This window comes from Microcebus murinus, chromosome 19 (genome assembly GCF_040939455.1).
Source record: "Microcebus murinus isolate Inina chromosome 19, M.murinus_Inina_mat1.0, whole genome shotgun sequence".
Lineage (NCBI taxonomy): Eukaryota > Metazoa > Chordata > Mammalia > Primates > Cheirogaleidae > Microcebus > Microcebus murinus.
The window spans coordinates 31,604,516-31,631,789 of NC_134122.1; the positions used below are offsets into that span (position 1 = coordinate 31,604,516).

A 27,274-nucleotide genomic window follows, 5' to 3' on the forward strand; every position below is an offset into this window, starting at 1 on the left:
CTCCCCCAACACCCTGGCATTCCCGCACTCAGGAGAAATGCAGGTGAATTTGAGCTGGGCTTTGCAGGGGAAGTAGGATGTGTCAAACAGAGAAAGCACTGGTAGAACAACCAGCAAGGGTGAAGGTGCTCTTGTCAAGGCTTGTCAAGGTGGGAAAGAGGGGAACCAAGCGCAGAAACAAACCCACAGCCTGGGAACCAAAGGGTGTCAGGACTTGGTTACTTCTTGATTCCTGACCTGTCACTTTGTGCCTCCCCGCCCAGGAGGGGCCTGGGCATCTGACTCAACTATCCTGATATCACAGAAGACACATCCTTTCCTGGCAAGGAGGATGCAGGATGCAGTTCATTTGTATCTTGGGTACCACTTTCCCAAAGACAAGTTGGGAGCCCATCACCATGGGACCCATGCCCAGGCTCCGCACCCGCTTTGGCCTCCAGACACACCCGAGGTTCTCACCTCTGCTGCATCCCTTTCTGTCCAGTCCGACCATCATCTCACCCTCCCAGCTTCCGTCTCTCCCAGTGGTCCCGGACAGCCTGGCCAGTGGAGCATGGTTGAAGGATGCTTTCACCAAACACGATTTAAGCGCCAATACGTGCCCAGCGCGGAGGTGGGTGTGAGTGACCCCCGGACACCCCCCAAAATGACGGCTACGGCGGGGTGGGGGCGGCCCCCCCCAGGCTCCACCGCGTTTTCCGCCCGCCCGCCTGCTTCCCTGGCGGCGCCGCGGCCTGAGAACCGCGAGGCCGCGCGCACGCGCGCCTGACCCCCGCGCGCCAGGCCCCGCCCCCCGCGCCCGCCCCAGCGCCGGCCCCTTTTGTTCCCTCCCTGAGCCCGGCCGCTTCTCCGCAGGCGCTCGGCTCTGCTCGGCTCGGCTCGGCTCGGCTCCGCCGCGGGGCGCGCAGGCAGCGGCCGGGCTGCCTCGGTGCGCGCCTCCCGCCTTCCCGCGGCCGCCGGCGCGCAGACGGGGCGCGAGGCCGGGCCGAGCGCGGAGCCCCGGGCGCCGGGGCCGAGCCGGTGGGCGGCGCGGCGCGGGAGGGGCCGCGGCACCCGCGCCGGGGCGGCGGGAGGAGCGGGCGCGGGCCGCCGCGAGCCTGCGGCCGGAGCGCGGAGGTAGGCGCAGCGCGGGCCGGGCGGCGGGCTCGCGCGGCAACAAAGGACGGGGTGCGGGCGGCGGGCGCGGGCGGCGGCGGGAGGTCGGCGGCCGGCCGGGGGCGTGGGCGGCGCCGGCTGCGGTGCGCCCCCAACTTCCCCGTCGCCGCGGGCGAGGGGGCGCTGCTGGGGTTGCGGGCGCTGCCGGGCGGCAGGTCCGTGGTGAAGGCGTCGCCAGCACCCTCGGCGCCCCCACCCACGGAGGCGGTTCGGCCCATCTGCTGGGGCTGCCCGTCCCCCTCCCAAGGGCAGCGCCAGGCAGCTGGGCGCGCCGGGGGCTCTCTGGGCTCACAGGCCCCGCGGTGGGCACAGCCTGGTGGGCGCGGCCATGCAGCCCGTCTCCAGACCCCGGTCTGGGAGAACACGGAGCTCCCGTCCCGCCGGCTTGGGTCGCGTGGCCGTTGCCCTTTGCAAAACTTGGTTGAAGTGCATGGCTGAGGACGGGTAGGGAGAGATGCGGGCGGGTGGCTTCCCGCTGGGGTGCCCCCCCCACAAAGCTGGTGCTGGTGGCTGGTGAGGCAGCAGATTTTCTGCCCTCCCCCAGGGAGGGGCGGCGGCCGCGGAGGATGCTTGGCCGAGCCTCCAGGGCCCGCCCGTTTGGACCTTCCAGGCGGGGCTTGGGCCAGGGCGGGTGCCCACTGGGCACCGCCACGCAGGCCCCAGCACCACCCTGGGAAGGACGGACAGAGGGAGCACCCTGGGGGCAGTCACACCCAGCTGTGTGTCCCCCACTCTCTGAGAAGCCTCTCCTCCCTTCTGGAAGAGAGGGGGGTCTGGGATAAGATGCCCGAGGGAGGCTGGTGTGGGTGGGGCTGGCCTAGGGCTGTGGGCGAGAAAGAGGCAGGGGAGGGTGCAGGGAGCACCACGTGTGCGCCAGGAGCCTCTTCCCCAGCAGTTGTAAATGTAAACAATGAGCCCTTCATTCACCAGCTGCAGCTACCTGGCTCAGCACTTCTGGGGGGCAGGCTGGAACACAGGACGGAGCCTTGCTGTCCCCAAGGAGCACAGCTCAGCAGGGCTTGATGAGTGCATTGGTGGGGAAGCTGGGGGCATAGGGAGGGGCCCCTGGAAGTTGGGGTGGCCCGGAAGCTGATAGAGCACTGTGCAGAAGTTTGCTGCCAGGATGTGGAAGGGGGCTTCATGCAGGGTAAACGGCCAGGGGTTTGGAGTCGGAAAGGGGGGCAAGAGGCCTATTGGGTTAGAGGAATGGCAAAGTATTTAGGGGCTGGGACGCAGGGTTTAAGGAGGGTAAGTCCTGTTGAGGGGAGGGGTTGTTCTGTCCTTCCTACTCTCCCAGGTGGAGCCCCTCAGGTGCCCTCCGGCATACAACAAGCACAGGATGCATTGGTGTCTGCCCTGCCTGGCTGGGAGGTGATTTAGGGGTTCAGGCTTCAGGATGGGTTGGGTAGAGGTGAAGAGGAGCTCCTAAGCGTAAGAGCCAGGTGGAGGGGCCTGGGAGGAGCCTCCACACACACCTGTGGTCACCTGCAAGCCCAGGTGCTTGGCACCCAGCTGGCTGGGAAGGTGGTGCCTTCAATTCTATTCCTAGAGCCCAAAACCCCTGAAGGGAGATCTGCCGGGGGCACTAGTCCCTTTCCAGCATCTGCTGTCTACTTTGGCAGTCAAGAGTCTGAGTGGTGCTAGTTGGGAGCCTGGGTTCCAATCCCACCTCTGCCCACTACTAGCTCTGTGACCTTGGACAAGTCATGCACGTCTCTCTGGCTTGATTTCCTCACCTGTAAGATTAGGGTGCTTACGGTATGTGCTTTCTAGGGTTGTTGAGAGAACTGTGTGCCCTGTGACAGAGTGGATGTCTCTGTGAGTGTTGCTGTGGCAGGAAGGCCCTCGAGCCTCATCCCCTCCCCAGGCTATCTGTCCTCCTTTGGGCAGTGCTGCCTGTTATCCCTGCCCCAGGCCCTGCCTCCCTGTGGCCTCCTTCCTGGCCCTGCCTCCCTTGGCAAGTCACTCCCTCCAACCCGGCCTTCCTTGCTCCGCCTCCAGCAGGCTTGCCCATAGTGTGGCCCCCCAGTTCCCTCTTGGCCTCCCCTCCCTGGTACACTGATGGTTGGTCTCGCACTCTGTCGCCTGGGCTAGAGTGCAGTGGCATCATCATAGCTCCCTGCCACCCCAAACTCCTGGGTTTAAGCAATCCTCCTGCCTCAGCCTCCCGAATAGCTGAGACTACATACAGGTGAATGCCACCGCGCCCAGCTAAGTTTTTTTGTAGAGATTTGGGCTCACTATTGCCCAGGCTGGTCTCCAACTTCTGGCCTCAAGTCATTCTCCTCAGCCTCCCAAAGTGGTAGGATTACAGGTGTCAGCCACTGTGCCTGGCCTCTGCCCCCTTTGACACCACCAGCTCTGCTTCCATGCCCAGAGGAGAGAAACTATATTAGTGACCCTTTGGTGGTACCCTGCCAGGGGCTTGGAGTCAGAAGAACTTGGGAGAACTTCAGCCTTTCTGTAGGTTAAACTTTAAAAATTAGCACATTTTGTGTACTTAACTCTATTCTGGGAATAGTTCTGGGCTCTTTAAACGCATACATTTGTGAATATTTTAATAACTCTGCTTTATGGCACAGAGGTTATTCTGTTTGTCCTCTGTGCATTTGTTGAGCACCTACTGTGTGCTTGGGAGACACGCCCCTTCTGTCATGCCAGTCTTCCCACCCCCCCCCAGGTTCATTTCCCTCAAGCATAATTATAGTCTGGCCTTTTTAGACAGCCAGCCATTCCTCTCAGGTGCAAAGTCCAGACACACTATTTGGCTTCTGGGGCCACCCCCAGTTGGCTGTGCCCTGCCTTCCCACCACGGCTCTCCCCAAGACCAACCGACCGGCCATGCTGGGTATGTGTACACTTGCCTACCTGAAGTCCGTCCAGGGGCCTGTCAGTAGTGGGCTTGGTTTGATGAGCAGGGCTGGCCTGGGAGATGCAAAAAGTGCCCTCTGATCCCGAGACTTTGGGATTATTTTGTTGCAGGGAACAGGAATCTCCTCCAATTAGGTTAAGTGAAAGGGGATTTAAAAGTAGGGAGCTGGGAACTTGTGCAGCAAACAATTGCAGGCAGCCCGGCCCCGTGGGACCCGGGAAGCTGGCAGGCAGCCCCTCCTCCGGCTTTCCTCTCTCTGGACTGCGGTTTCATTTTCTCGGCCTCTCCCAGTGCATCTGTCCCATCTCCTGTCCCTACATGCTCACTCTCCCCGGGCTGAGTGTGGCCTGGCCCAGCATGGCTGCTCAGCTTGAGTCCATGGGACTTCCTAGTGGGGGTCCTTTCAATCTTGGGGTGCAGAGAGAGACTGATTGGCTCAGCCTGGGTGAGGGAGCCCACCCCCGTCTGCTTGGCTGGCAGGGGGGTTGGGGGGGAGGCCACGTGGTCTCTGGGGCTGTGGGCAGGAGACAGTGCCGGGCACAGCTGGAACGAGCGGCCGGCTGCACTTACGATGTGGTGTGTGCTGGGCGAGGGCCTGCGACTGAGGGCGGCCGAGGCTCACGGTCTGATGGGGGAGGCAGGTGCACGGTCGGTTAAGCTTTGTGCCACGGGATACAGCCCGTGGGGCTCCGCCGCTCAGCAGTGTGATTTGTTGGGAGAAAGCAGAGTGCGCTGATCAGGCTTGGCGTGGGGAGGGGAGGACAGGAGGGCTGGCCGGGCTGGCATGGGACCAGAGGAGGCTCTCTTCCTTGAGGACATGGAGGCCAGGGTCTGGTCACCGGCATGGGACTTGGGCCTCCCTGCCGCCCAGCCCTGCCCGTGCTCCCTTCCCTGCGGGCTGCCCGGCCAGGGCTGCCACAGCAGAAACAGTAATACAAAACTCATGTTTGCAGAGGAAATGCTTCAGAATGGTAATGAAATGTTTCCCTTCTGAATAGAAGGCAGAGCAGGCCAGGTGGTTTTCATTAACAAGGCATGAATTTAGGACCTTGTCCACTTAACGGCTTCCGTCTTGACCAGAATTTCTTGCTCTGTGGCTGGAATCATACCTGGCACTCCAGCTGGTGCCCGGAGAGACACCCACTCTTGGTTCTCCTCGTTCTTTTGCCTTCTTGGGCTCTTGGGACAGGAGGGTGAATTTTCAGGCTCATGGGGAGTACCTGGTCTTCCAGCCTCGCCCCTGCAGAGGCATCCCCCACAGGGGCCCAGGGCTGGTCTGCTCCCCGGCAGCCCGGCCTGTCCATGGTTCTGCCCCACGCAGGGGTGGGGAACTTGTGGCCTTCTGGATCCTTGTATGCGGCCTTTAGACTGAATCCAAATTTTACAGAACAAAGAGGGGTTTGTTCTGTGACGTTTGGATTTGATTGAGGGACTGTGCTTGGGGATCTGGAGGGCCACATATGGCCGCATGTGGCCTTGAGGCCCAAGGTTCCCCACCCCTCCAAGACAGCCACTCTTCCTGAAAATGTAAACAATATCAGCACCTTCTAGAAACATTTTAAGGCCAGATACCGTTGCTTGGGCAATGGTTCTGCAGGGAGGCCAGGTGCTGGGAGTGTGGGGTGGTCTGGGGGCTTCCTGGGGGAGGGCATTGGGGCTGTGTCTGGAAGGCTCTGTGGGCTTGGAGCATCTGGGGGGCATTCCCGATGGCACAAAGGGGGAGGGTAGAGAGGTTTGGGCAGCAGGGAGTGGTGTGTCTGCCGAGGGCTCATATCTTGAGGGAGGTGCTTCCGCTGGGGCCGTTCCCTTTTCTGATGTGGACTGTTCCCTGCACAAGTCCATTCATTCACTCGTTCACTGGACTCACGTTCAGCTTCTTTCAGACCAGGGGCCACGGAGCAGGGAGGGATGACTTCTGAAAGGGTCTTGTGTATTCTCCATCTGATTCCAGAAAGGACTAGAGGTGATTTACAAAGATAAACACAGTATAACAAGATTAAAAATAAACGAGAAAATTGGGGCAAGAGGAAACCCAGGGTAGCAAAACTCAAATGAAGCCAGGGGTGGGGGGAACTTCTGCTCCATCTATAGGAGGTAATTTGACTCTTGGCTTCCTGCAGCCATATCCGAGGGGGAAACAGGAGTTTGGAGTGGCTTTGTGTTGTCACATGTTGGGTAAGCCTGGGCTATGTATAACATTAATGCGTAAGTGAGGGACAGCAACTCCAGGGAGGGGTGAGCTGCGGTCCTGGGGTGCGGGCCCCCGACAAACGCCTGGAGGGAGGGACGGCGGCAGCCGCCTTCTGATCCTCCTAATCCTCCTCCTGGAGGGTCCTCGCTGGCAGCTGCAGGGAGCTGAGAGCTGGGGCTGTTGCTCCACAGCCAGCCCCCTCCATGGGGGTGTGTCGGGCCCCAGGGTGGGTGAGGACCGGTGAACCAGGAGTGATGTCCACGGCCAGAGGCAGCAGGCAGCGCCTTATCTGGGGGCTTTGCGGAGCTTCGGGAGGGAGTTTGCTAATAACAGAAGAGAGGAGAAGGTGTTCCGGGTAAAACAAGGGATGGGTGGATGCCTTTGGGAAGCAACGAGAAGTTCAGGGGTGCTGGGAGCCCGGTGGGAGGGTGCCCAGGAAAGGAAGCCAGGGCAGGTGAGGGCTGGGCTCAGCTGGGAAAGGTGCTGCAGACTGTGGCCTCTGCACTTCCCTCCTGGCCTTCTGCCTACGTCTCTGCCTTGTCCCGAGACCTGAGTGCCTGGAAGAGGAGACTTGGTCTTGGTTTTGAGGAAGTCAGGAGAAGGGGTTAGAAGCACACACTGCCACAGCCAGAGGGCCGGAGTTCAGATCCCAGCTCTGCCGTTGATGTGTTGTGTAACCGTGGGCAAGTAACCTGATCTCTTTGTGCCTTGGTTTCCCTATTTGTAAAGTGGAGTTCACAATAGTATCTTCTTCATAGGGCTCTGGTGAAGATGAAAGGAGTTAGCATTTATAAAGTGCTTAGAACGGTGCCTGGAGATGAGCACATGCTACAGGCCCGTGGCCCCCACAGCACACCCATGCGGATTCTGAGTCTAGCACGGGGAAGTGCCCGACGCCCCCTCCCCCACGACCTCTCCTGGCTGGTTCTTGTGTCCAAAGCAGAGGGTGGTGTGGACGTGGATCACCCGTCCCCTGCAGTGGGCTGGCCCTGGGGGTGCTCAGCAGCTTCTAGCTAATGTTGTTATGACAGCAATGATAGTTGCTCCAAGGGGGGACCAGGGCGGGGGCCGGGTGGGGGGAGATACCGTTCTGTGCTGGGCGGGCCCTGTGTCAGGAGCGTGGCAGGTAGAATCTTTTTTAAACCTCACTGCACCATAATGAAGTGAGTTCCGTCGTCATCTTCGTGTCATGGCTAAGAACAGGGAGGGCCAGACAGCACAGTGCTCAATTCGAGCAGAGTTTCTCGACTATTTTTTTCGTTATCACCACCCCCCCAGCCATCCTTTTTAGACATTATTTCCTTAATTGCCAGCCCCCCCGTGACATTTACATGTCAGGTACATTGTGTATCTGTTTATATGCTGTGGCCTTTTGGAGGGCCACAAACCATTGTGATATCTAAAAATTTTTTGGTGCCTCGTTATGGGTTGAATTGTGTCCTCCCCAAATTCTTATGTTCAGTCCTAACCCCTGGTACCTCAGATTGTGACGTCAGTTAAAGATAGGGTCTTTACAGAGGTAATCGAGTTCAAGTGCGGTCGCTAGGATGGGCCCTCGTCCACCGTGACTGGTGTCCTTGTAAGAAGAGGAGGTTGGGACTTGTGCAGAGGGACAACCACGTGAGCACACAGGGAGAAGGCGCCCTCGACAAGCCAGGGAGAGGCCTCAGGAGGAACCAAGCTGCAGACACGTTGGGTCCCGACTTCCAGGCTCCAGACCTGGGAGCCACGAGTTTCTGTTGTGGAAGTCGTCTGGTCTGTGGCACTTTGTTACGCCAGCCCTGGCAAACACAGTCCCTCAGACCAGTGTTCCTCCCCTTGGAGGCATCCTCGTCCCCGGTTACTTGCCAGTAGGAGGCGGGTTGCCTCTCAGACCCGGGTGTCTGGGCTCCCAGCTTGGTGCTCTGTCCCGTCTCCTTGGAGTCTGTGTCGTCTGTGAGCTGTGGCAGGGCTCCAGAGGAGACGCCTCTCACAGCCGCAGAATCCTGAGCTCGGGAGAGCCTCTCTCGGTGGCTGTGCCCGCAGGAGCAGGAACCCCCTCTGAGAAGAGGCCTCAGCCTCTGCTTGAACCCCTGCAAGGACGGGAGACTCACTGCCTGCTTCTTGGTTTGTGGGACCCACCGCTGTGGACACCACTCTGTCTTGTGTGCTCACGGGGCCGGGTTTCCAGCAGGAAGTGAGTCAGTTGGAACATTGAGTTGCTTCTCTCTGTCCTTCCCAGAGACAGCTCCAAGCAGGCTGGCGAATGTGGCGGTGGCGTGAGAACAAGCTGCTGTGGGCGTCCTACTCAATGTGGGGAGGAAGAGGGTGGCCGAGAGGGCATTTTAATTCGTTCATGTATTCATTAGGCGTGTATTCTCGCACTGCTGTGCGTGCGGGCGCTGTCCTAGGTACCGAGAGCCCAGCGGTGAACACACACGCAAGCTGCCGCGCTCAGAAGCCGGCTCATGGGAGGCAGGGCATTCTAGGAAGGGCGTGTGGCCCGTGCAGAGGTGTGATAGAGTGGTGCGGGTGTGGTGGGTGTCTGTGACATTCAGCCAGAATTTGATGGCTAAGATGGGGTTGCCTTTCTGGAAGCAACAAGAGAAAAAACCGACTTTGAGGGCTTGTTAGGGACTAACCCCACTGCTGGGGCCACCAAGTCTGTTCCTCCCTACCTGATCCACTGCAGTGCTGGGCTGCACTCGAGAGGTATAGCTGGTGCCCGCGGCCCGCTGGCAGGTTCAGCCCTTTTCCAGGCTGCCACATCCTGGCAGGGGCCTCTTGTGCTGCTCAGGCGCCAGGCCTGAACCTCAGTACACTCAGCCTCCCCACAACCCCTGCCTGCAGGGGAAGGAGCAGCAGTGAGAGAGCTCACTGGGGTGTCACTGGGTGCTGCCTTCTGGGAGCAGGTCGGTGTACTGGAAGGTGGTCATTCAACATAGTGCTGCTTCGTACCAAGCTCTGGGTGCTTGAACTCTGCTAGGCTTGGACCTGCCCGCAGGGCACTCAGAACTATGGGGGTACCTATGCTCTGGGAGATCCACAGGGTTAGGTGTCACTGGCTGGTGGCAGTCTGATGGGTGGGAGGTCCCCAGAGCTGCAGGGTCCAGCCTGGCTTAGCGATCTGGGCCTTCCCTGCTTCCACCCCACTTCTGCTGTCCCCACCCCAGCCCAGGGAATTTTAAAAAACTTTTTTACTGGCCGGGCGCGGTGGCTCACGCCTGTAATCCTAGCACTCTGGGAGGCCGAGGCGGGCAGATTGCTCGAGGTCAGGAGTTCGAAACCAGCCTGAGCAAGAGCGAGACCCCATCTCTGCTATAAATAGAAAGAAATTAATTGGCCAACTAATATATATAGAAAAAAAATTAGCTGGGCATTGTGGCGCATGCCTGTAGTCCTAGCTACTCGGGAGGCTGGGGCAGCAGGATTGCTTGAGCCCAGGAGTTTGAGGTTGCTGTGAACTAGGCTGACACCACGGCACTCACTCTAGCCTGGGCAACAAAGCGAGACTCTGTCTCAAAAAAAAACGAAACTTTTTTACTGAAGTGTAGCATCCATACAGAAAAGTGCCAGTATTGTAAGTGAACAGCTCGTTGAATTTTCTTAAGCTGAAATGTCTCTGGAACATGCACCCAAATCAAGGATCAGACCCGATAGCTCCCAAAGCCCCGCCCTCTCTTCCCTCCAGTCGGTACCCCAACCCAAGGGTAATAATGAGCCTTCCCTGACTGTGGCACCATCAGTGGATCCTGCCTGTCTTTGAACTTCATTTTAAACGGAAGCATAGACTCATAGGTACCTTTTTATGTCTGACTTCTTTCACTCAAGATTATAATTGCGAGGTTCGTACACAGGGTTGCACATGGCTATAGTTCCTGCATTCTCATCGCTGTGTGTTATTCCAGTGTGTGAACACGCCACGCTTTCTTTCCTCCTTCTGATGGTGATGGATATTCGGGTTATTTTCGGTTTGGGACTGTTAGGAATAGTAGTACATCTCTTGGTGCGTGTGTGTTTGTTGGGGAGGTACCTGGGAGTGGAACTGCTGGGTCACAGGGTTTTGTGTGTCCAGCTTTAGTGTAGTATATAATGCCAAACTGTCAAGACCAGTGCACACGCCGACTAGCAGTGTGTGCACGTTCTGGGTGTCTACACCCTCGCCCATGCTTGGTGTGGTGAGTCTTTTTCATTTTATTTATTCTGGGGGATGTTGTCGTGACGTGCACGTGTCCTCTCCCTGTCTGCGCCTTGCCCTGTCAGCCTGTGTCTCTCTTGGTGGTGTCACTCGATGCCCAGAAGCTCTTAGTCTCAACACTGTCCGGTTTATCCATTTCGTCCGTTACTGGCAGCACTTTCCTCGTCCTATTTAGGAAATCTTTGCCTAATGTTGTGAAGATCTTCTGTGCTGTCTTCTAAAAACTTACAGTTTTACCTTTCACATTTATGAATAGGTCTGGTGTCCACGTGGAATTGATGTTTTGCATACAGTAAAATAAGTGTATTAGTTTCCCGTTGCTGCTGTAACGAACTACCACGAACTGAGGGGCTGAAAACATCACATGTATCTTCTCACAGCTGGGGAGATCAGAAGTCTGAAATGGATCTCGCCAGGCTGGAATCAAAGTGGTAGTGGGTCTGGGTTCCTTCTGGACGCTCCAGGGGAGAAATGGTTTCTTAGCCTTTTCCTTCTTCCGGAGGCCGCATTCCTTGGCCCACGGCCCCTTCCTCCACCTTCAAAGCCGTAATGTCGGATCGTGTCCTTTGCGAGCTGCCTTCTCTCTGGTTTCTTCCCTTCTGCTTCCGTCTTCCACGGATGAGGACCCTCGTGGTTACGTCCGGCCCACCCTGGTCGTCCCGGATAATGTCTCCATCTCAAGGTCAACTGGTTAGTGACTTTAATCCCATCTGCCGCCTTAATTCCCCCTTGCCACGTAACGTAACATATTCCAAGTTCCAGGGATGCGGACATGGCCATTGTTAGAACCACTTTTCTGCTGGCCACAGGAGGGATCGTGGCTTTTTCCCCCATGCCCATGTGGTTAACCAGCTGACCCAGCATCACTCATTATAAAGACCGTCCGTTGCTCAGGGGTGACTTTAGTGCAGTTCTGGCCCCAGGGAGGAAGCCTGACAGAGAGATGACTGGGTCAGCTCCCTGGCATGGGGGGCAGGACGCTTGAGCCTGCCTCCCTCCTGCTCTGCCCCAATGCCTGGCCGACCTCAGCAGGCCCCTCCCCTCCCTGGACCTCTGACTCTGTCTGGTTTTGGGGACCCTCTTACCCAGCATAGATTTTCTGCATTTGGGTGGTTGAATCTCACCGTCCTGTTCACTCACTGTATGATCTTGGGTAAATGCTCTGGGCCTCAGTTTCTCATTCTGTGAAATGGGAATAAAAGTGGATCATGGGTGTTCCCAGAGCCTTCGGGGCTGCTGGGGGACCCCAGCCCGCAGAGCCAGTACCGTGGGCCAGCGGTGGGAGGGTCCCGACTGTCCAGTCTCTGAGGCTGTGTATGGCCACACAGCTAGGCCGGGCTCTGGGCCATGGCCATGCTCCAGTTCTGAGCACGCCAGCTGTGTGTGTATGTCCAGCTCAGGCAGGACTGACAGGCTGGCCATTCCCAGGGCTCTGCAGTCACCCCAGGCTGTTGGCAGGGCTGGGAAGATGCCTACTTTACAAAAGGGGAATGGGGGCCCTGAGCTTGGATGTAGCAAGGTGGCGAGTGTGCAGGACCAGAGCACAGGCTGCCCTCCCAGCTGCAGGTGCCAGAGACGTTGGGGGTTTATGGGGGCACTTGGCATTGGCCTGTCCTTCCCTGCTTAGCCCATGAGTGCCCCACACTCTGTCCACACAGCCGCACAGCATGCCCTGCCCTGCCGTCCTCCCAGCCACATTGGCCTGTGGCTCTGCCTTGGTGCTTGGATGGGCCTCCTGCCCACGCTGGCTCTCGGCTCCACTCACGGGATGGCTGCTGGGCCCTCAGTGCTCTCAGCGTGACTTGGGACCCACCCCCACCAGGGCCCTTTTTCTTCTAGGGGCTTCCCCGTTCCCCCGACACTGGCCCGCAGCTGTGTGAGCCTGCGCAGCCTGGGCTGGCTGCAACTTCCGGTGTACCTGGCTGCCCGCGTGAGAGCGCGGGGTGGGTGTGGGGCGGGCACCGGCGGACAGGCACCATCTCTGGCTCTCCCAGGCCCAAGGGGCCGCTGGGGCGAGGCTCGGAGCCTTGACTTCCACACGAGAGCTGGCAAGACTCCCAGGGAGGGGCCCGTCCCTGCCCTCTGTTGCCCTGGGCAGGGAGGACGTGGGGACTCCAGCTTCACCACGGGGTGACCTAAGTCAAGCTGCTCACATCCCCTGAGCCTCAGTCGGATGCAGACAGCGAACCTCCTTGCAAGCCGAATGGGACGGGTGCTGGGGCCGGATCCCATGAGGTGCGGGACTGGGTGCCGCAGGGTGTCTAGTGCTGGCAGGGACATTGATGATCTGGGGGAGGGTGTGGCTGGGGGAGCCCCCATCGTGCCCAGATGAGGGCTTGCTGTTGGTTTGGGGGCTGTGGCCTGGCAGTCAGCACCTGAGGGGGCCCAGTCATTTGTGTCTGCCCCCCACTCTTCTCGGTGGGTATGCAGTGGGGGAGATGGTTTCTTCCCCACCACCCCACACTGTGTCTGTATTCATTTTTCTTTTAAAAAATGGCTATGAAATATTTTAGGCATTCAAAGGAATAGACAGGATGCATTGAAGACCCATTTATATCCACCGGGGCTAAGAAGCAAACCTCAGTTTCCCTGCCCCCCAAAGCCCGCAGCCCTGCTCTTACCTTGAGGGCCGCTGTGAGTGTCCTGCGGTTGTCTCCTGGGCCATACGGCCGCATTTCCTGGTGAGGACCCACTGGGGACCGGCCAGCTCCCAGTGGGCCCTCACCTCAGGCACCTGGCCCAGGTATTTGGCATTGCCAGGCCTTTGAGTCCCCGTCTGATAGTGGCCTTGGATTTGCCGTTCCCTGATGCTGGGGGAGGCGCACCTGCCTCCTAGTGCCTTGGTCCGTCTGCCAGTGGGTCGTCCAGCCTGGATCCTCTCTGCGAAGGCTGGTCCTATTCCTACCCATCTGTCATCGGGTTGCCCTCGAGTTGGCACCATGTGGTCCCTTTGTGTTCCCTTCTAGCCCCTGCCTTCTCCCATCCCCTCCTGGCATCATCCTCCCTCTCTGTCCCAGTTCCGTCCTGTCCATCCCCAGTGTCCCCCCAGCTCGTCTTGCTGACGTGCACGTCTGGTCCCGTGGGACCCCTCGCCTGAAGTCTTTCCGGGGCTTCTCATCCCCCGGCCTGTGCCTGTCACCCCTCCATGTCAGCCTCACGAAATCCTGGCTGTGCGGTCGACCCTGCAGAGCGTAGTCTGTGCCTCCGCAGTTTCCCCTGCCGGGCCCCAGGCCCTCCGCCCCCCGCCCCGCCCCCATGCCCTTCGTGGTTCCCTGTGCCCGAGCTCTCGCCCCCCCCCCCAGGTGCCCTGCGCCTCGTGGCCTGTGGCTCATGGGCAGCAGCTGCACTGAGCCCACCGCTGGGTGCTGTGTGGGCCTGCATGCGGGTCACAGGTCAGGAGGTGGGCACGGCACCCTGGGGGTCCTGGGGAGGGCACGGCCTCAGCCAGCAGCAGCGTCCCGGGGGAGCTGAGGCAGGGTCCCGGCAGGCGCACCCGCTTCCTGGTGCCCGCCCCCTCGCCCTCGGGACAGGACATTGCTGGCCGCCCAGCCGGGCTTTCCACTGCCCTATTTGGCACCTTCCCCCTCCCGGCGGGCCCCACTGGCGCAGAGTTCTGAGACTGTGGCCCGCCACCCCCGGGCAGCTGAAATGGAAACCCTGAAATGTGGCCTGGGTTTGTCTGCGGTAAATGGCAGTTGAGGCGGCACAAAGGGGGCCTGTCGATCCGAATGCCGCCCGCCCTCACCCGCCAAGGCTGGGCACGGGACCGCCGGCCTTCTCCACGGGGCCAGAGAGTACAGCAGCCGCCCTCCCGAGCGGGGACATGTGCCAGGCACCCAGGGACGCTCCTGGGCACCCTCTCTGCCTGGGTTGGTGCTGCTGTGAGGCACTGATGCTTGCACCCCGTTTTACAGGTGATGAAACTGAGGCTCTGGTCAGGCCCAGGGCTCCCTTGGAGTAGGTCTGGGGTTTGGACCGTGGGCTGCACGAGGCTTAACTCTACTCCTTCCCCCTCCCACGTCAGCCACAGCTTGGCCGGAGGCCAATTTATCACCATGTCCCAGCTTTTTCCAAGAAACCTTCTCTCTTCCTCTGTCCCATGAGCACGGCTGAGTCACAGAAGGGCGGTTGGCCTCCCCCCTCTTCCTGTTCACCATTCTTCTCTCCTCCCCGCTCCCCTTCCGGGCGCTCCTGGGGGACAGGGGGCAGCTCCCCCCGCGGGCTGGCCGGGCTGGACTGAATGCCGCCTTGGTTCTCCTCTCCCGCCGGCTCCCTGGTCGCTTGTCGGTCGTGGCAAGTGCACACTGTCCCCAGAGGCCAGGGTCTCACAAATGTTATCCCAGGGCTGGGCCGGGCAGGACATGGAGGTCTGGGTCCAGCACAGCCGCCAAGCAGTGCGTGACTATGGTGAGTCCCCAGACTTCTCTGAGCTCCGATGCTCCGTGGGAGAGGGAAACGTTTTAGCTGTCTCGGTGGTGTCTAGTGTGGTTTTGGTCTGCAACGCCCTGATGACCAATGACATCAGTCATCTTCTCACGTGCTTGTTGACTGTTTGTGGATCTTCTTCGGTGCAATGTGTATTCAGTTATTTTGCTCACTTTTTTATTGAGTTGTTGTCTTATTAGTGATTTATAAGGTTTGCTGTGTATTCTGAATGCAAGTCCTTTATCTGACGTGCAGCTGTTTTCTCTGTGGGGTTTTTGGGCAGGGAAGAGGCCCCGGAGGTGGGGAGGGACAGGGAGGGAGTCCTCGCACCCGCCTCGATGCCAGCGACACACCTCCCCTGTCTCGTGTGCGAGAGTGCGGATGGGCTGCCTCAGGATTTCCTAGGTCAGCGGGCCCCTGGCTGAGCCACTGGAGTGGGAGGTCCGTTCGGTCACCCACAGGGTGGGGCATTCGCTGTCACCAGAGACCACCCCCACTTGCTGGCTCAGTGAGTTCCCCAGGCTCGGAGCTGCTGACTCAGCCTCGCTGGGCTTACATAGAGCCACGTCCAAAGCCCCAGTCCAGTTCCTTGGTGAGGGCCAGGTTCCCGGGGAGCAAGGGAGCAACCTCATACCCCACCCTGACAAGTGACTCCTGGTGCCCAGACCCCTGGGGTACCAGGGAGCTGGAATGTTGGATTTGGCGGGCTCTGGGGGCCAGGCCAGGGCGGGCAGGCTTGCCCGGTCCTCCCGTCAGCTCCCCTGGGCATGTGGGCAACCTGCAGCGTGCCCTGGGGAGCTCGTTTTTCTCTGCTCTCGTAGCTGACAGCCCTCGGGAGGAGCTGATCCGTCCCAGGGCTGTGCCAGGACAGGTAATGGCATCGCTGACTCATCCTGCTGGCCTGAGAGCACTTTGCACATTCCTGCCATGAGCATTATGGGTTGGCTTCTGTATTAGTCAGAACGTTTTTGGGTACAAGTGACAGGGTACTTCACGTAGGTTTAGGCAAGAAAAAGGAAAACTGTGGGGATTTGTTGGCTGATGGAAGGTAAGAGCCCAAGGTGCCGGCTTCAGGCTCAACTGGATCCAGGCCCCCCAGGTGCAGGGACCAGCTCTGCTGCCTCTGTGCTGGCCCGTTCCCTGGCAGGCTCTAGCATGCAGTAACCAGGGTGGCCCTGCAGCATCTGGCTTCCAGCCACAGCCCAGGCCTGGTGTTCCTTGGGAGAGGTGATCTTCCCTCAGCCAACCACGGGGAGTCCGGGCGGCCAGGCCTGGGTCGCGTGTCCCCTCCAGGATGGGGGAGTTGGCTCAGCACACAGAAGTCATACAGGTCGAGAATGAAGAAAAAGGCTTGTGTAGAACAGGATACAATTCTGTGACCAAGGATACGGCTGCCCAGGCGAGGTGTGTGCCGTCCTCTGCTGCCTCAGAGCCGAGTGCCCTCGGGCACTGTTTCCTGTGTTCCCAGGGGCCCGAGGCCCTCCATGTGGCTGTGGTGCTCCCTCTCGCCCCGACAGGTGCTCCCCGGGGCAGAGGCTGCGTCCTGCCTGCCGCTCTGGGCAGGACACGCCTGGCCCATGGCGAGCCCTCCGTGACTCCTTGGTGCAGGAGGGGGTTGTGAGCAGAGGCCGGGGGGAGGGTGGGTGTGGGCTTGTCCCCTAAACCAGTTGCTATGGAACCTGGAGGCTTTGTCCCCCTCAGGAGTCCCCTTTGTAGGGCGCTAGTGCCTCTGCGAGCCGTGTGCACCACCCCTCCTCTGCTTTAAGGTGGAAAGGCAGGTGGCTAGAATGCCCTGGTGTGGGGTGGAGGCAGGTGGCCCACGGGACAAGGAGGGGACTGAGGTTCAGCTGCTCCGAGTGTTCGTCCCCACTCCTGGGATGGAGCAGGCAGGAGCTGGGATGGTGAGCCCGAGAGCCGGCGTGTGGCCCGTGTGGCGCGGGGAAGCAGTGGGCCGGCCGGCGAAACAGGTTTGGCTCCGTCCAGCCCACGTCAGGAGGGATGTGTGTTGCAGGCCGGTCCTCGAGGTCCACTGGAAAGTGACCCACGGGTTGCCTGTGTGTGCTCTATGGAGAGAGCCACGCTCAGCACGTTGGTGGCCGTGCCGGCCTGCCGGCCCTGTGCGGGCTCCCGGGGTTAACTCGGCCCCCGCTCCAGACCCTCAGGCCTGTTGGATCCGGATTCCGGGGACAGCACGCCCCGCCTCAGAGTCCAGCAGACAGGACCTGTGTCCTGGGACGCCCATGCTAGCTGTTGCTCTGTGCCTCGGTTTCCCTGGGGGTGGTGATGGTTTCTGCCTCGCAGGATGGGGTGCCAAAATCCCGTGAAGGCACTGCGTCGGTGTCAGGGTGCGCTGAGGGGGCCGGCCAGTGCCCCAGCAGGGTCCGGTGACCTTATGACGTGGTCTCTCCTGTCTCTGCCCACAGGCGAGGGAAGATGGCGGAGAGGACGTGACCTGCACTTATCCTCATCCGCCCACCGAGTGGCGCCGCCATGCAGAAGCCCAGCGGCCTGAAGCCCCCCGGGCGCGGGGGGAAGCACTCCAGCCCCGTGGGCCGCACGTCCACGGGCTCGGCCTCGGCAGCGGCGGCCACTGGCTCCAAGGAAGGTGCGTGGGGCTGAGGGTGGTGGTTTTAGGGGGTCTCCTGGGGGAGGGGGCCTCCTGGGGCAGCCCCGGGGACACAGGCCTCTCTGCCAGCCTGGCGGTCAGCGGTTCACTGGAACCATATGTCTGGCTGCGCACCCTTTAAAAATGAGCCGGGGAGCAGGCTCGTATCGTCCCTCTTCAGGCTCCCCTGACCTGGGGAGGTGGTACCACCGCCGGACCCACTTAGAGAGGAAGAAATGGGGGTTCGGGGAGCTCCGGCACCTTGCCCAAGGTCAGTCAGCTAGTGGAATGCAGCCAGGGCTCAAACCCCAGCCCCTCCGTCCCGTGCATCCCCCTCCGGGGTCCGAGACTGCCTTCCCGGAGCCTGTCTCGTCTTCCCACCAGCCTTCTGCCCACACAGACCTCGCCCTTTCACCTTTCCTCGTCTGACCCCTGGTCTCCCTAGGGCAGGCCCAGGTGTCCTGGCAGGAAGCGCCAGGCCTGAGGGCAGTGGGCAGAGGGCAGCTGTTATTTATTTGCTATTTCTGATGATAAATCTAAGCTAGCTCACGGAGCAATATTTGGAAAGTTTGACTTAGGGGTAAAATCACCCAAATCCCACCTGCTAAAGGCAACTACTATTAATTTGCTATACCTCCTTCCACCTTTTTTCTCACCTATTTGCAATCTTGTTTCGTATACAACATGAAAACCTGCTTTTTGCCTTTTAATTATTATGATCAAGTGCATTTTTTTATGTCATTAAGAACCTCACATGTACATCATTTCGACTGGCTGTAAAACACCCTCTTCATTCAACGAACAGAACTTAGGGGCCAGCTTTGTCTGCACCGTCCTAGCCACTGGAGCTCTCACTCTGAGCAAAACTGGCTGCAGTCCCAGCTCTGATGGGGCTCCCAGTCTGGTCGGGGAGGCTGAGTGTCATCAGACCCTGTGGCAGCGGCCTGGCCAGGTCCGGGAGGTCAGCAGAGGCTTCCCTGGGTGGGACGTGGGAGCCAAGGTCTGCAGGGTGACCGTTCTGTAGGTAAGAGGGGAGGGCGTTCCAGGCAGAGGGAACAGCGCGTGCAAGGGCTCCATGGCAGAAGGGAGCTGCGTGTGGCTCCCAAGCAAGCAGGTGTGGCTGGCGCGCAGAGGGGCAGCCTGGTGTGACACGGGTGGACTAGGGTGGGACAGCACGGGGTGTGCAGGGAGTTTCGCTTTCATCCCAATAACTGGGATGCCACGGCAGGTTTACACCAAGCAGAGTGTGATTGAAGGAATTGGAAACATTTTCTTACCCTTTCTCTGCAGTTGAAAGTTACATTGTTTCTTGTTCCTCACTTTGATACATATTGCTGTGATGAACATCTTCGGGCACAGCCCTTGCTTTGATTACACTCCAGCCGGCAGGTTAGGATGCTGCTGCCCATCGCACCTGGTTGGCACGGAAGTTTAGAGGGACAAAAACAACCAAAGCCCAGACTGGACGCTCTGGGTCCTGGGTAAGGGGTCAAGGAAAGTTTGAGCCAAAGGCAGGGGCAATGGGCAGGGCCAGACAGGCAGTGTGAAAGGGTGAGGAAGCTGTGGGCAGACCCACACAGGCAAGCCCGCTTAGTACAGCCTCGTTGGAAGGCCCTGGCTGTCCCTCCCGGGGGGCAAATCCTTCTGTACCCATAGGAGGCATTCCGAGCAATGAGGAGAAGCCAGGCAAGCAAGAACGGTGGGGGCAGAGGGTCATGGGTGATGCAAAGGCCCTGTGGCAGGGATGAATTCGATTTGTTAAGAAAGAGAAAGAAGACAAGTCTGGGTAGAGGGGAGGTGGAAAGAAGTTGGGGAGGGCGCAGAGGCAGGTCGTGGAGGGCAAGATGTGGGGGTGGGAACTGCTGGAGGATGTGAGCAGAGGAGTGGCCCAGACCTTCTCATCCCTTGTGCCAGCGTGTGAGAATGGGTTGTGGTGCAAGGGACAGGCATGGGGAGACCTGTGAGGAAGCCTGTGGCCGTCCAGGCAGGAACGTCTGCACTCACTACCGGGCTGTGGGAGGCCAAGGGGCTCACTAGCATGAAATCAGGGAGGACTTCCTGGAAGAAACCTGAATGAGCTCAGCCTTGAGGATGGGGGTGGAGTGGGGATTGTCAGTGTGAAGGAGAGGAGGAGGGACCTGCAGGCACTGGGGGAAGGACATGGGCAAAGGCACCCAGTAGGCCGAGCTTGGTCCAGTGGGGGATGGGGTTGTGCGGCCCAGTGGCCAGAGAAGGGCGCGAGCCTGGCCCAGCCGTGGCTGGGGTATGATCGTCAGTGAGTGAGTGAGCCCTGCTGCACCTCCTGGGCTCTTCCCACGGTGCTCTTCCCTGACCAAGAGAGGCCCAGATTCTGACGTGATCCAGCTCTCCTGCCCCTCCTAGCTCTGCCCCACACTGTGTGATGCTGAGAGAGTTCCTTAACCTCTCTGAGCCAAACATGGGATGACAGCATCTCCCTGATGGGATCAAGTGAGCTAATGAATGTGAAGTGCCTGCAGGTACAAAACTCGTTAAGGATTAATTTCTTTTCCTTTCACCATCTGTAATGTCATTTCAGAAAAAATTTGAAAGTGATAAAAGAAGAAATGTCCATTACACCCTAACCTGTCCCTCACCCCTTGCCCCCCTAACCTGAGTGCAGACTGCCTCGTGACAGCAGCCATGTACCGATCGCCACGTTTCGGAGTGCTGTGGGCCGGTGAGATCATAGTGGAGCTGCAAACGTCCTGTTGCGCTATTACCTTATTTTTAAAGTAAATGCGGTGTAGTGTAGCCTCGGGGCACAGTGTGTAGCAGACACTGACGTCCTCGGCCTTCGCATTCACCCACCACTCGCTGACTCAGCCAGGGATGCTTCCTGGCTGCAGGCTCCACTCGGGTAAGTGCCCTCTACAGGTGCACCGTCTTTTATCTTTCATGCCGTGTTTTGGCCATCCCTTTTCTATGTTCAGACACACAAACGCTCACCACCGTGTATCGGTTGCCCCCAGTATCCCTGCAGCGACATCCTGCACGGGTCTGCAGCCCACAACAGCGGCTGCGAGGCACTGGCCTCGTGGTGGGCAGTAGGCCGTGCCATCTGGGACACTCCATGGTGTTCTTCGCACGATGACGAGATCAACCGGTGACGCATTTCTCAGAATGTGTCCCTGCCCTTAAGTGATGCGTGACTGCGTTTCCTTCCGATCGGTCGTTTTTCTTATTACATAATTTGTTGTTTTAAACGGTTAAACTATGGGCTGTACCAAATTTTGCACTCTGCTTTTTCATGTTTCATTGCATTATGTAGAAAGCATCTCCCTGTGCTACCACAGTGTCACCTGGTGGCCTTTTGAATGGCCACATAATGGTCCCTCCAGGGAATGGAGGGCAGTGTGGCCATGTGGCCGTGTGGCATGCCTGGTGGTCTGGGGGCCCCTGAGGGCGGGCGGGGTGGTCTGTCTGGGCCCCCAGCCTGCAGGGCTGCTCGGAGGGAGGAGGTGTCCCTCCGCGAAGGGGATCGATTGGACAGCCACGCCCCACGGGTGACTGAGGGGGTGATGGCAGCAGAGGCTGTGCTGGGCCTGGCGCTGCCCTCCGTCCCCACTCTGGCCCCCACGCTGCCTTTGCAGGGCAGTGCCAGACACCCAGGCTGGGGGCGGGCGGCCAGCCGGGAGCAGTTGGCTAAGGCAGCAAACCCTTTGGGAGGGAAAGGGGCTGCTTTTGTTCCTGTGCCAGGGTCTGTGCAACAAAAGCCTCTGGGGCGGAGGGGCAGGTGGAAGCACCAGGGGGGACAGTGCCCTCAGGGGTCCTGTCGGTCCCTCAGGCTCCCTCACCTGCCCATGCACCTGGCCCTCCGCTGTCTGAGGGGCTGGACCATATGTGGGGGCACACGGTGCCTCGGGATGGGTCTGGCAGAGGCCACAGCCTGGCCGTGGTCGGGTGGGGGTGCCTCTGCCCTGGGAACGGGGCCGTGGCTGCCTCCCAAGCATGAGCTCAGCCTCCGGCGGAGGGTCTGGCCGAGGGACAGGGTTTGGACTGGTGCCCCGCTGCCCGCCTGGTGGAGATGGGAGGGCTGTGTCCCCAGAGCTGTGACACTGGCAGCAGCATTTGAGGGGGGTTCTCATCAGGAGGTGGCCGGGGCTGGAAGGGAGAGGTGATCAGAGCAGGTGAGCAGGAGGGCGGTCTGGGACCCACCTGGGTGCAAGGGCCTGGACGGCACAGCGGGCTGGGGACAGCCCAGCTGTGTGTGATGGAGCACGCCTGGAGGTGCTGCAGGTGGGGTGGTCAGGGAAGGCCTCGTTCAGGTGGTGGCAATGGGGCAAAGATCTGAGTGACAGGTGCGAGCCATCCCAGCTGCAGTTAGGGGAAGACTGTCCTGGCAGAGGGGCGAGTGGCTGCAAGGCCTCGAGGTTTGAGATGTCTGAGGACTCCAGGGGATAAGGGGCCAGGGTGGGTGCTGGGTCCCAGCAGGGAGCTGGGGAGCTGCGACTGGGGCAGGCTGGACGCTTACAGCTAGCTCATCCTGGGCCTGGCCAGGCGCAGGGGGTCCAGCGTCCAGGCTGGTGGCCTGAGGTGCTGCTGGGCTGCACCCTCCTCTGGCTCAGGCGGGGTCCAACAGGGCCTTGAATCATGGGGAGGAAGGGACCTCGCAGCTGTGGGTGGCAGGCTCAGCCCCTCCCTGGGTGGTTCTGAGCTGCAGGCGGGGCAAGTGTTGGGAAGCGCTCCCCTGGGCCCCCATGAGAAGGGTGTGCTGCATGACTTGGGTGAGCAACCACGGGCTGCTGCGTGCGGGGGGCCACCATGAGTCTCTGCCAAGTCCCTCTGCCCTGCCCCTCCGACAGGGCAGGCGGGTCCCGGAAGGGCCCCCCTGCCCCTCCCACTGTGGCCCAAGCCCAGAGGCTTTGACAGCCACGGTGTCGCAAGCTGGTTTCTTCGTTGTCAACGGCCCAGGGAGGTAGCTGCCCTCCTGTCCGTGTTAAAGATGAGTTATAGGGCCAGGGAGTGGCAGGGCTGGGTCTAGAGCTGGCTTGGGCCACTGGCACCTGCTGTCCTCCTTGGAGCAGGGTCCACGTCCTGTATGTGGCCCCCTGGCTGGGTTACAGGGCTGGGCCCTGAGGGGTTCAGTCTGGCTCACGGACCTCGGACGCCCTGGTACCCCATGGGTGCTCCAGACCTGGGAGCCAGCCTGAGTGTCCCAGGGGGCCCACAGAAGGACATCAGCCCTCATCCCCCAGAGGGTGACGTCTTTCTTCTCTGTACCCATGTGCTTTCTGAGCCTCCCTGGCCCCAGGAGGGCAGGTGGGATCGACCCATTTTAAGTGACTTGCCCGAGATGCTGGGCAAACCTGGGCAGAGCCAGGCCTCTCGCGGCCCGGGCAGCACTCATCCCTTCAAGGTCAGCGTCTCCAGCCTCCTCCGCTAACCACATCCTAAACTTTTTAATGGCGTCAGGACGGGGAAGCCAAGCCCACGGTGCTGTGGCCGGGGGGTGGGGGCAGGGCTGCCTCCTAATGCTCCTGACGTCGTTGTCCGGATCGATCTGGCCGGGGTGGGGGTGGGGGCCCGGCTGCCAGTGCTGCCTGCCCGGTGGCCTGGCTGCAGGGCTTCTCCATGGGGAGCTGGCTCTGCTCTTTCCAGGGTAAGTCTCCGTGTGGCTCCCGCTCTGGGTTCCCGGCTGAGTGTGCTGGGTGGGGTGGGGGGGCTCTGTTCTCCTGGCTGGGGGGGGGGATGGATGGGAGGAGGGGGAAGAGAAGGGGGCTTCTGAGTTCCGTCTGGTTCAGGAAGGACGCCTGCAGTCCTCAGGACTCGGGCGGTGTGGGCTGGTGGAGGGTCCCTTCTCCGGGGACAGACGCTGCAGAGGCAGGGTAGTGGGGCATGCCCAGCCTGGGGTGGCCGTAGAGGTGGGCGAGCTCCAGAGGGGCCTCTCCTTGGTCAGGGTGGGCGGGAGACGTAGACTCAGTCCTCCCTGGACGCCGAATCGGCAGGCACTGTTGGAGGGTGGACCTGGGTGGGAGCTCCTGGTGCCAACGCTGTGGAGATCCTGTCCCTTCCTGCGTGACCTCCGCCTTTGAGCTCCTTCTGGGGAGAGGAGGGAGCTTGGGGTGTGTGGGGCATTTGTGCATTGTCCCTCGGGGGTTACCAAGGAGGGGTCGTCAGGGTGGTGGCCGGTCTGCATTTCAGCCCAGGGACTCCGGCGGATGGAGCGGGGAGTCGGCGTGGGTCCACCTCCCAGGGCTCGTGCTCCCGGAGGGGCCCAGATAGGCACCCGGCAGCGTGGGAAGCGGCCGTGCGCATCAAGGGGGAGCTGAGGCTCATGGGGTTGTGGGAGAGAGACGCAGGGGACCGCCTGGGATGGCTGCAGGTGAGCGGTGTTGGAGCTGGTCTGGATGGGCAGGGGGCTTCCGTAGGTGAGGCCAAGAGGAAAGTGAGGAAAGCGCTGTACTTACAGCAGGGGGACCATGCCTTCCCTGGCACAGCCCTAGTTGACGCCTGTGGTCTTGGCGTGATGCTATATTAAGAGCACCTCTCGCTCCTGGAGGTGTCCGGGTTTGGCTGTTGAATCATGTGGTCACCTTATTTGTAGCCCCTCCCTAGTACTCACAGTGGTCATTGGTACAGTAAAGGCTCTGAAAAGTCCTGCAGGAAAGTGCCCTTACCTTTCTTTGAGCTGCTGTTTCTCAGGCTTGTTTGAACTTGGAAGTTAAATTATTTTCATAATGCCTAGTGCCATCCCGAGGAACTGTGTTCTGTGGAACATTTAGGGAGGTGACCGCCTCCTCGAGGGACCAGGTCCTAGCGTGGGATGCTTTTTTCCCTCTGAGGCCATCGAGGCATGCCATCGTTGTGGGTCCCTGCAGGGTCCCTCTTGGTTTTCCTTGATCGATTCCTTCTTATCGTCTTCACGTCCCCACGCCTCCACGCCCAGACATCCGTGTCCCGTGTGGGGCGTGGGGACAGCCTGAGCTCTGCTTTCTCACCACGCGTCACTCTCCCAGCCTGGAGAGAGAAATTTTAAAGATCGATTAATAATCTGAATGACTTGACAATAATTTGTGCGGCTGCTCCCCCATTCGGGGGGCACTTAGGTTTAGTTTTTCATTTCTGTGAAGGACAAGACAAGGAGTCAGTTTTTTCTTTCTGCATTATTTCCTTGGGAAATGGGCCAAAGAGTGCATTCCCTTTATTTTCCCCTTTTAAAAAAATATTACGTTTTGTCTTTATTACACTTTATTCGTTTTATTACATGGGCTCATTATAAAAGTCAAAGGTTACGTAGAAAGTGATCCCTGCATCGAGTTAAAATGCAGGGGGGCACGGTGTGGCTGGGGTTGCTGTTCTGATGGCTGTGGGGGGAAAGCTGCAGTGGGGCTGGGGGACCCTCTGGAAGCTGCTGTGCCAGCAGGGCACGAAATCCCCGGAAGGCCTCCGAGACCTGGGAGGGAGGCGTGGTCTCCTTTAGGAGTGGTCTCCTCCGGGTTGCTGGATCCTGCGAGTGACTAGCTTGGTGGGAGGGAAGAGCAGTGAGGGGCTGTGGCTTGAGGGCGTGGGTGGGTGGGCAGGACGGAGGAGCAGCTGAGGAGGGGGGTCCCTTGGGCTCAGGTGTTGCCTGTATTGTTCTGGGGTACATCTCGGACGAGGCAGCCACTGGGCGGGCAGGTCTCTCTGCCGGGGGAGTGATCTGTCCTGGAGAGAGCCGTGGGGACCAACTTCATTATTCTTCCTGTACCATGTGGGTGTTCTACAAGGAGAATTTATTAGTGTTTTGTTTTTTTTTCTTTTGTTTTGAGACAGAGTTTTACTTCGTTTCCCTGAGTAGAGTGCCGTGGTGTCAGCCTAGCTCACAGCAACCTCCAAATCCTGGGCTCAAGGGATCCTCCTACCTCAGCCTCCTGAGTAGCTGGGACTACAGGCGCACACCACAGCACCCAGCTTTTATATATATATATACACACACACACATACATATATATATATATGTAGTTTTTTTTTCTTTTTTCTTGTTTTTTTTTTTTGTAGAGATAGAGTCTTGCTCTTGCTCAGGCTGGTCTTGAACTCCTGAGCTCAAGCAATCCTCCTGCCTCGGCCTCCCAGTGTGCTAGGATTACAGGCGTGAGCCATTGCGCCCAGCCTCTTTTTCTTTTTTTAAGAGATGCAGTCTTACTCTGTTCCCCAGCCTGGAGGACAGTGGCCAGAATTATAGATTATAGCTCACTGCAGCCTCCACCTCCTGGGCTCAGGTGCTCTCCTGCCTCAGCCTCCGGAGTAGCTAGGACTACAGGCGTGTACCAGCACACCTGGCTAATTTTAAAATTTTTCTGTAGAGACGAGGTCTTGATACATTTGCCCAGGTTGGTCCCAAACTCCTGGGCTCAAGTGATCCTCGTACCTTGGCCTCCTGAAGTGCTGGGATTACAGGCATTAGCCACCATGACCGGCCTTAGGCCCTTTTCATTAAAGTTCTTTGTTTCAAAGACTTCATTAAAGTCTTTGAACTTGAAACCCGCATTAGATTCCTCCATGCCCCTCGTCTGAGCAGGAACCACTGTCTAGGGAGGGGTCAACTGCCTGTGTGAGGCTTAAGCCTGCATCACTGGGTCTGGCTGGGAGTCGTGGGGTGTGCTGAGGAGCTTGGAGGGAGGTGGGGCCGGGCCCTGCCCGCAGGGAGCTCCCAGACAGCCTGCCTTAGACTGGCCTGTGAGGTGTGGGCTGGGGACCAGCCAGACAGCCAGGTCTGGAAAACTCTGATGCCTACCCACTGGGTCCCCTGAGAGAAGAGGCAGGACATGTAGAATGTCAGTGCTGGACAAGACATAGCTGTTTCTGACCTAGCTCTTTGTTGTCTCATGGGGAAACTGAGGCGCAGAGATGGGAAGGGGCCTGGCCAGGCCTAGCCAGCATGCTGCTATTGACTCCCTGGAGTGAGGGGGTTTTCCGTGCTCTCCCAGCCTTGGGCAGCTGAACACTTCCCAGCGTGTTGGGGAATTTGATGAGGGTTTTATCCCAAGGGTGCCGGGGCAGCCAGGGTTGCCGCTACAAAGACGAGAAATGAAGCAAAGCCCCCGTGTGCAGTTGCCACAGGCTTGCGACCTGGATTTTAGCAGCTGTTGAAACAACTGGTCCCTGGGCCTGTGACCCCTGGAAGGGGCAGGGGTTGGGGAGAGATTACCTGAGGGTCTGCCTGGGCTGGGACAGCTGGGGAGGAGGACAGCTGGGCGGGCAGCTTCCTGCCAAGAATAGCCACGCGGGGTCCCCTTCAACCTGGGAATCCTCATCTGTGCTCTGAGCAAAGGGGACAGGTAGAAGCTCTCACCTGGGCTACAGTTGGCAGAGGTCACGGAGCCTCCCTGCATGGGCAAGTGTTCTAGAAATAGGTGAGGGCGGAGAGCCGATGTCTGCAGGTCCCCTCCTGTGCTTGGCCGAGAGGGAAGGCCCAGAGCCAGACCAGCTGGGCCCCACTCGCCTGGGTGACCTGGGCAAGTTTCCTAATCTGCAAGGTAAGAATGTAGTGTGTCAAAAGTGCCCAGACCATTAAGGGGCATGCAGTTGCAGTTGGCACTTAGTAATGCAGCTGCTATTTTAATAACGTTAACCTGTGTTGGTGGTGACGAGGGCCTGGGCACCAGTTCATCTGTAGCTTCCTCCCTCTTCGGTGCTTTTCAGAGCAGCTTCCTAAGGAAGGGGCCCGCCGACCTGGCGGCAGGAATTGAGGCAGACAGTCACCATGGGCCAGGGGGTGCGTGCATGTGCCTGTGTGTGTGTATGTGCGCACGTGCGTGTGGCTTCCCAGTTCGGTTATTGGCATGGTCCCAGCAGAAGCTGCCTGGAATACAAGATTGTCCTAGATCAGAGCCGTGCACTCCTGGGAGC

General features: G+C 59.4%; 1 protein-coding gene across 4 annotated transcripts in view; it reads left to right on the forward strand.

Moving 5' to 3' along the window:
* The first annotated feature begins 979 nt into the window (after positions 1-979).
* The window catches only part of CLIP2 (CAP-Gly domain containing linker protein 2), a 67,027-nt gene continuing 40,732 nt past the window's right edge, over positions 980-27,274 (forward strand). For 2 of the 4 annotated variants that reach the window (XM_012742223.3, XM_012742225.3), the window contains exons 1-2: positions 980-1,116; positions 17,244-17,425. In XM_012742223.3, the coding sequence (XP_012597677.1) occupies positions 17,311-17,425 (115 nt within the window). In that variant the 5' untranslated portion in view covers positions 980-1,116; positions 17,244-17,310. Of the gene's footprint in view, positions 1,117-13,985; positions 14,803-17,243; positions 17,426-27,274 lie in introns of those variants that run through there. The other 2 variants (XM_012742226.3, XM_012742224.3) reach the window with 2 other exon arrangements.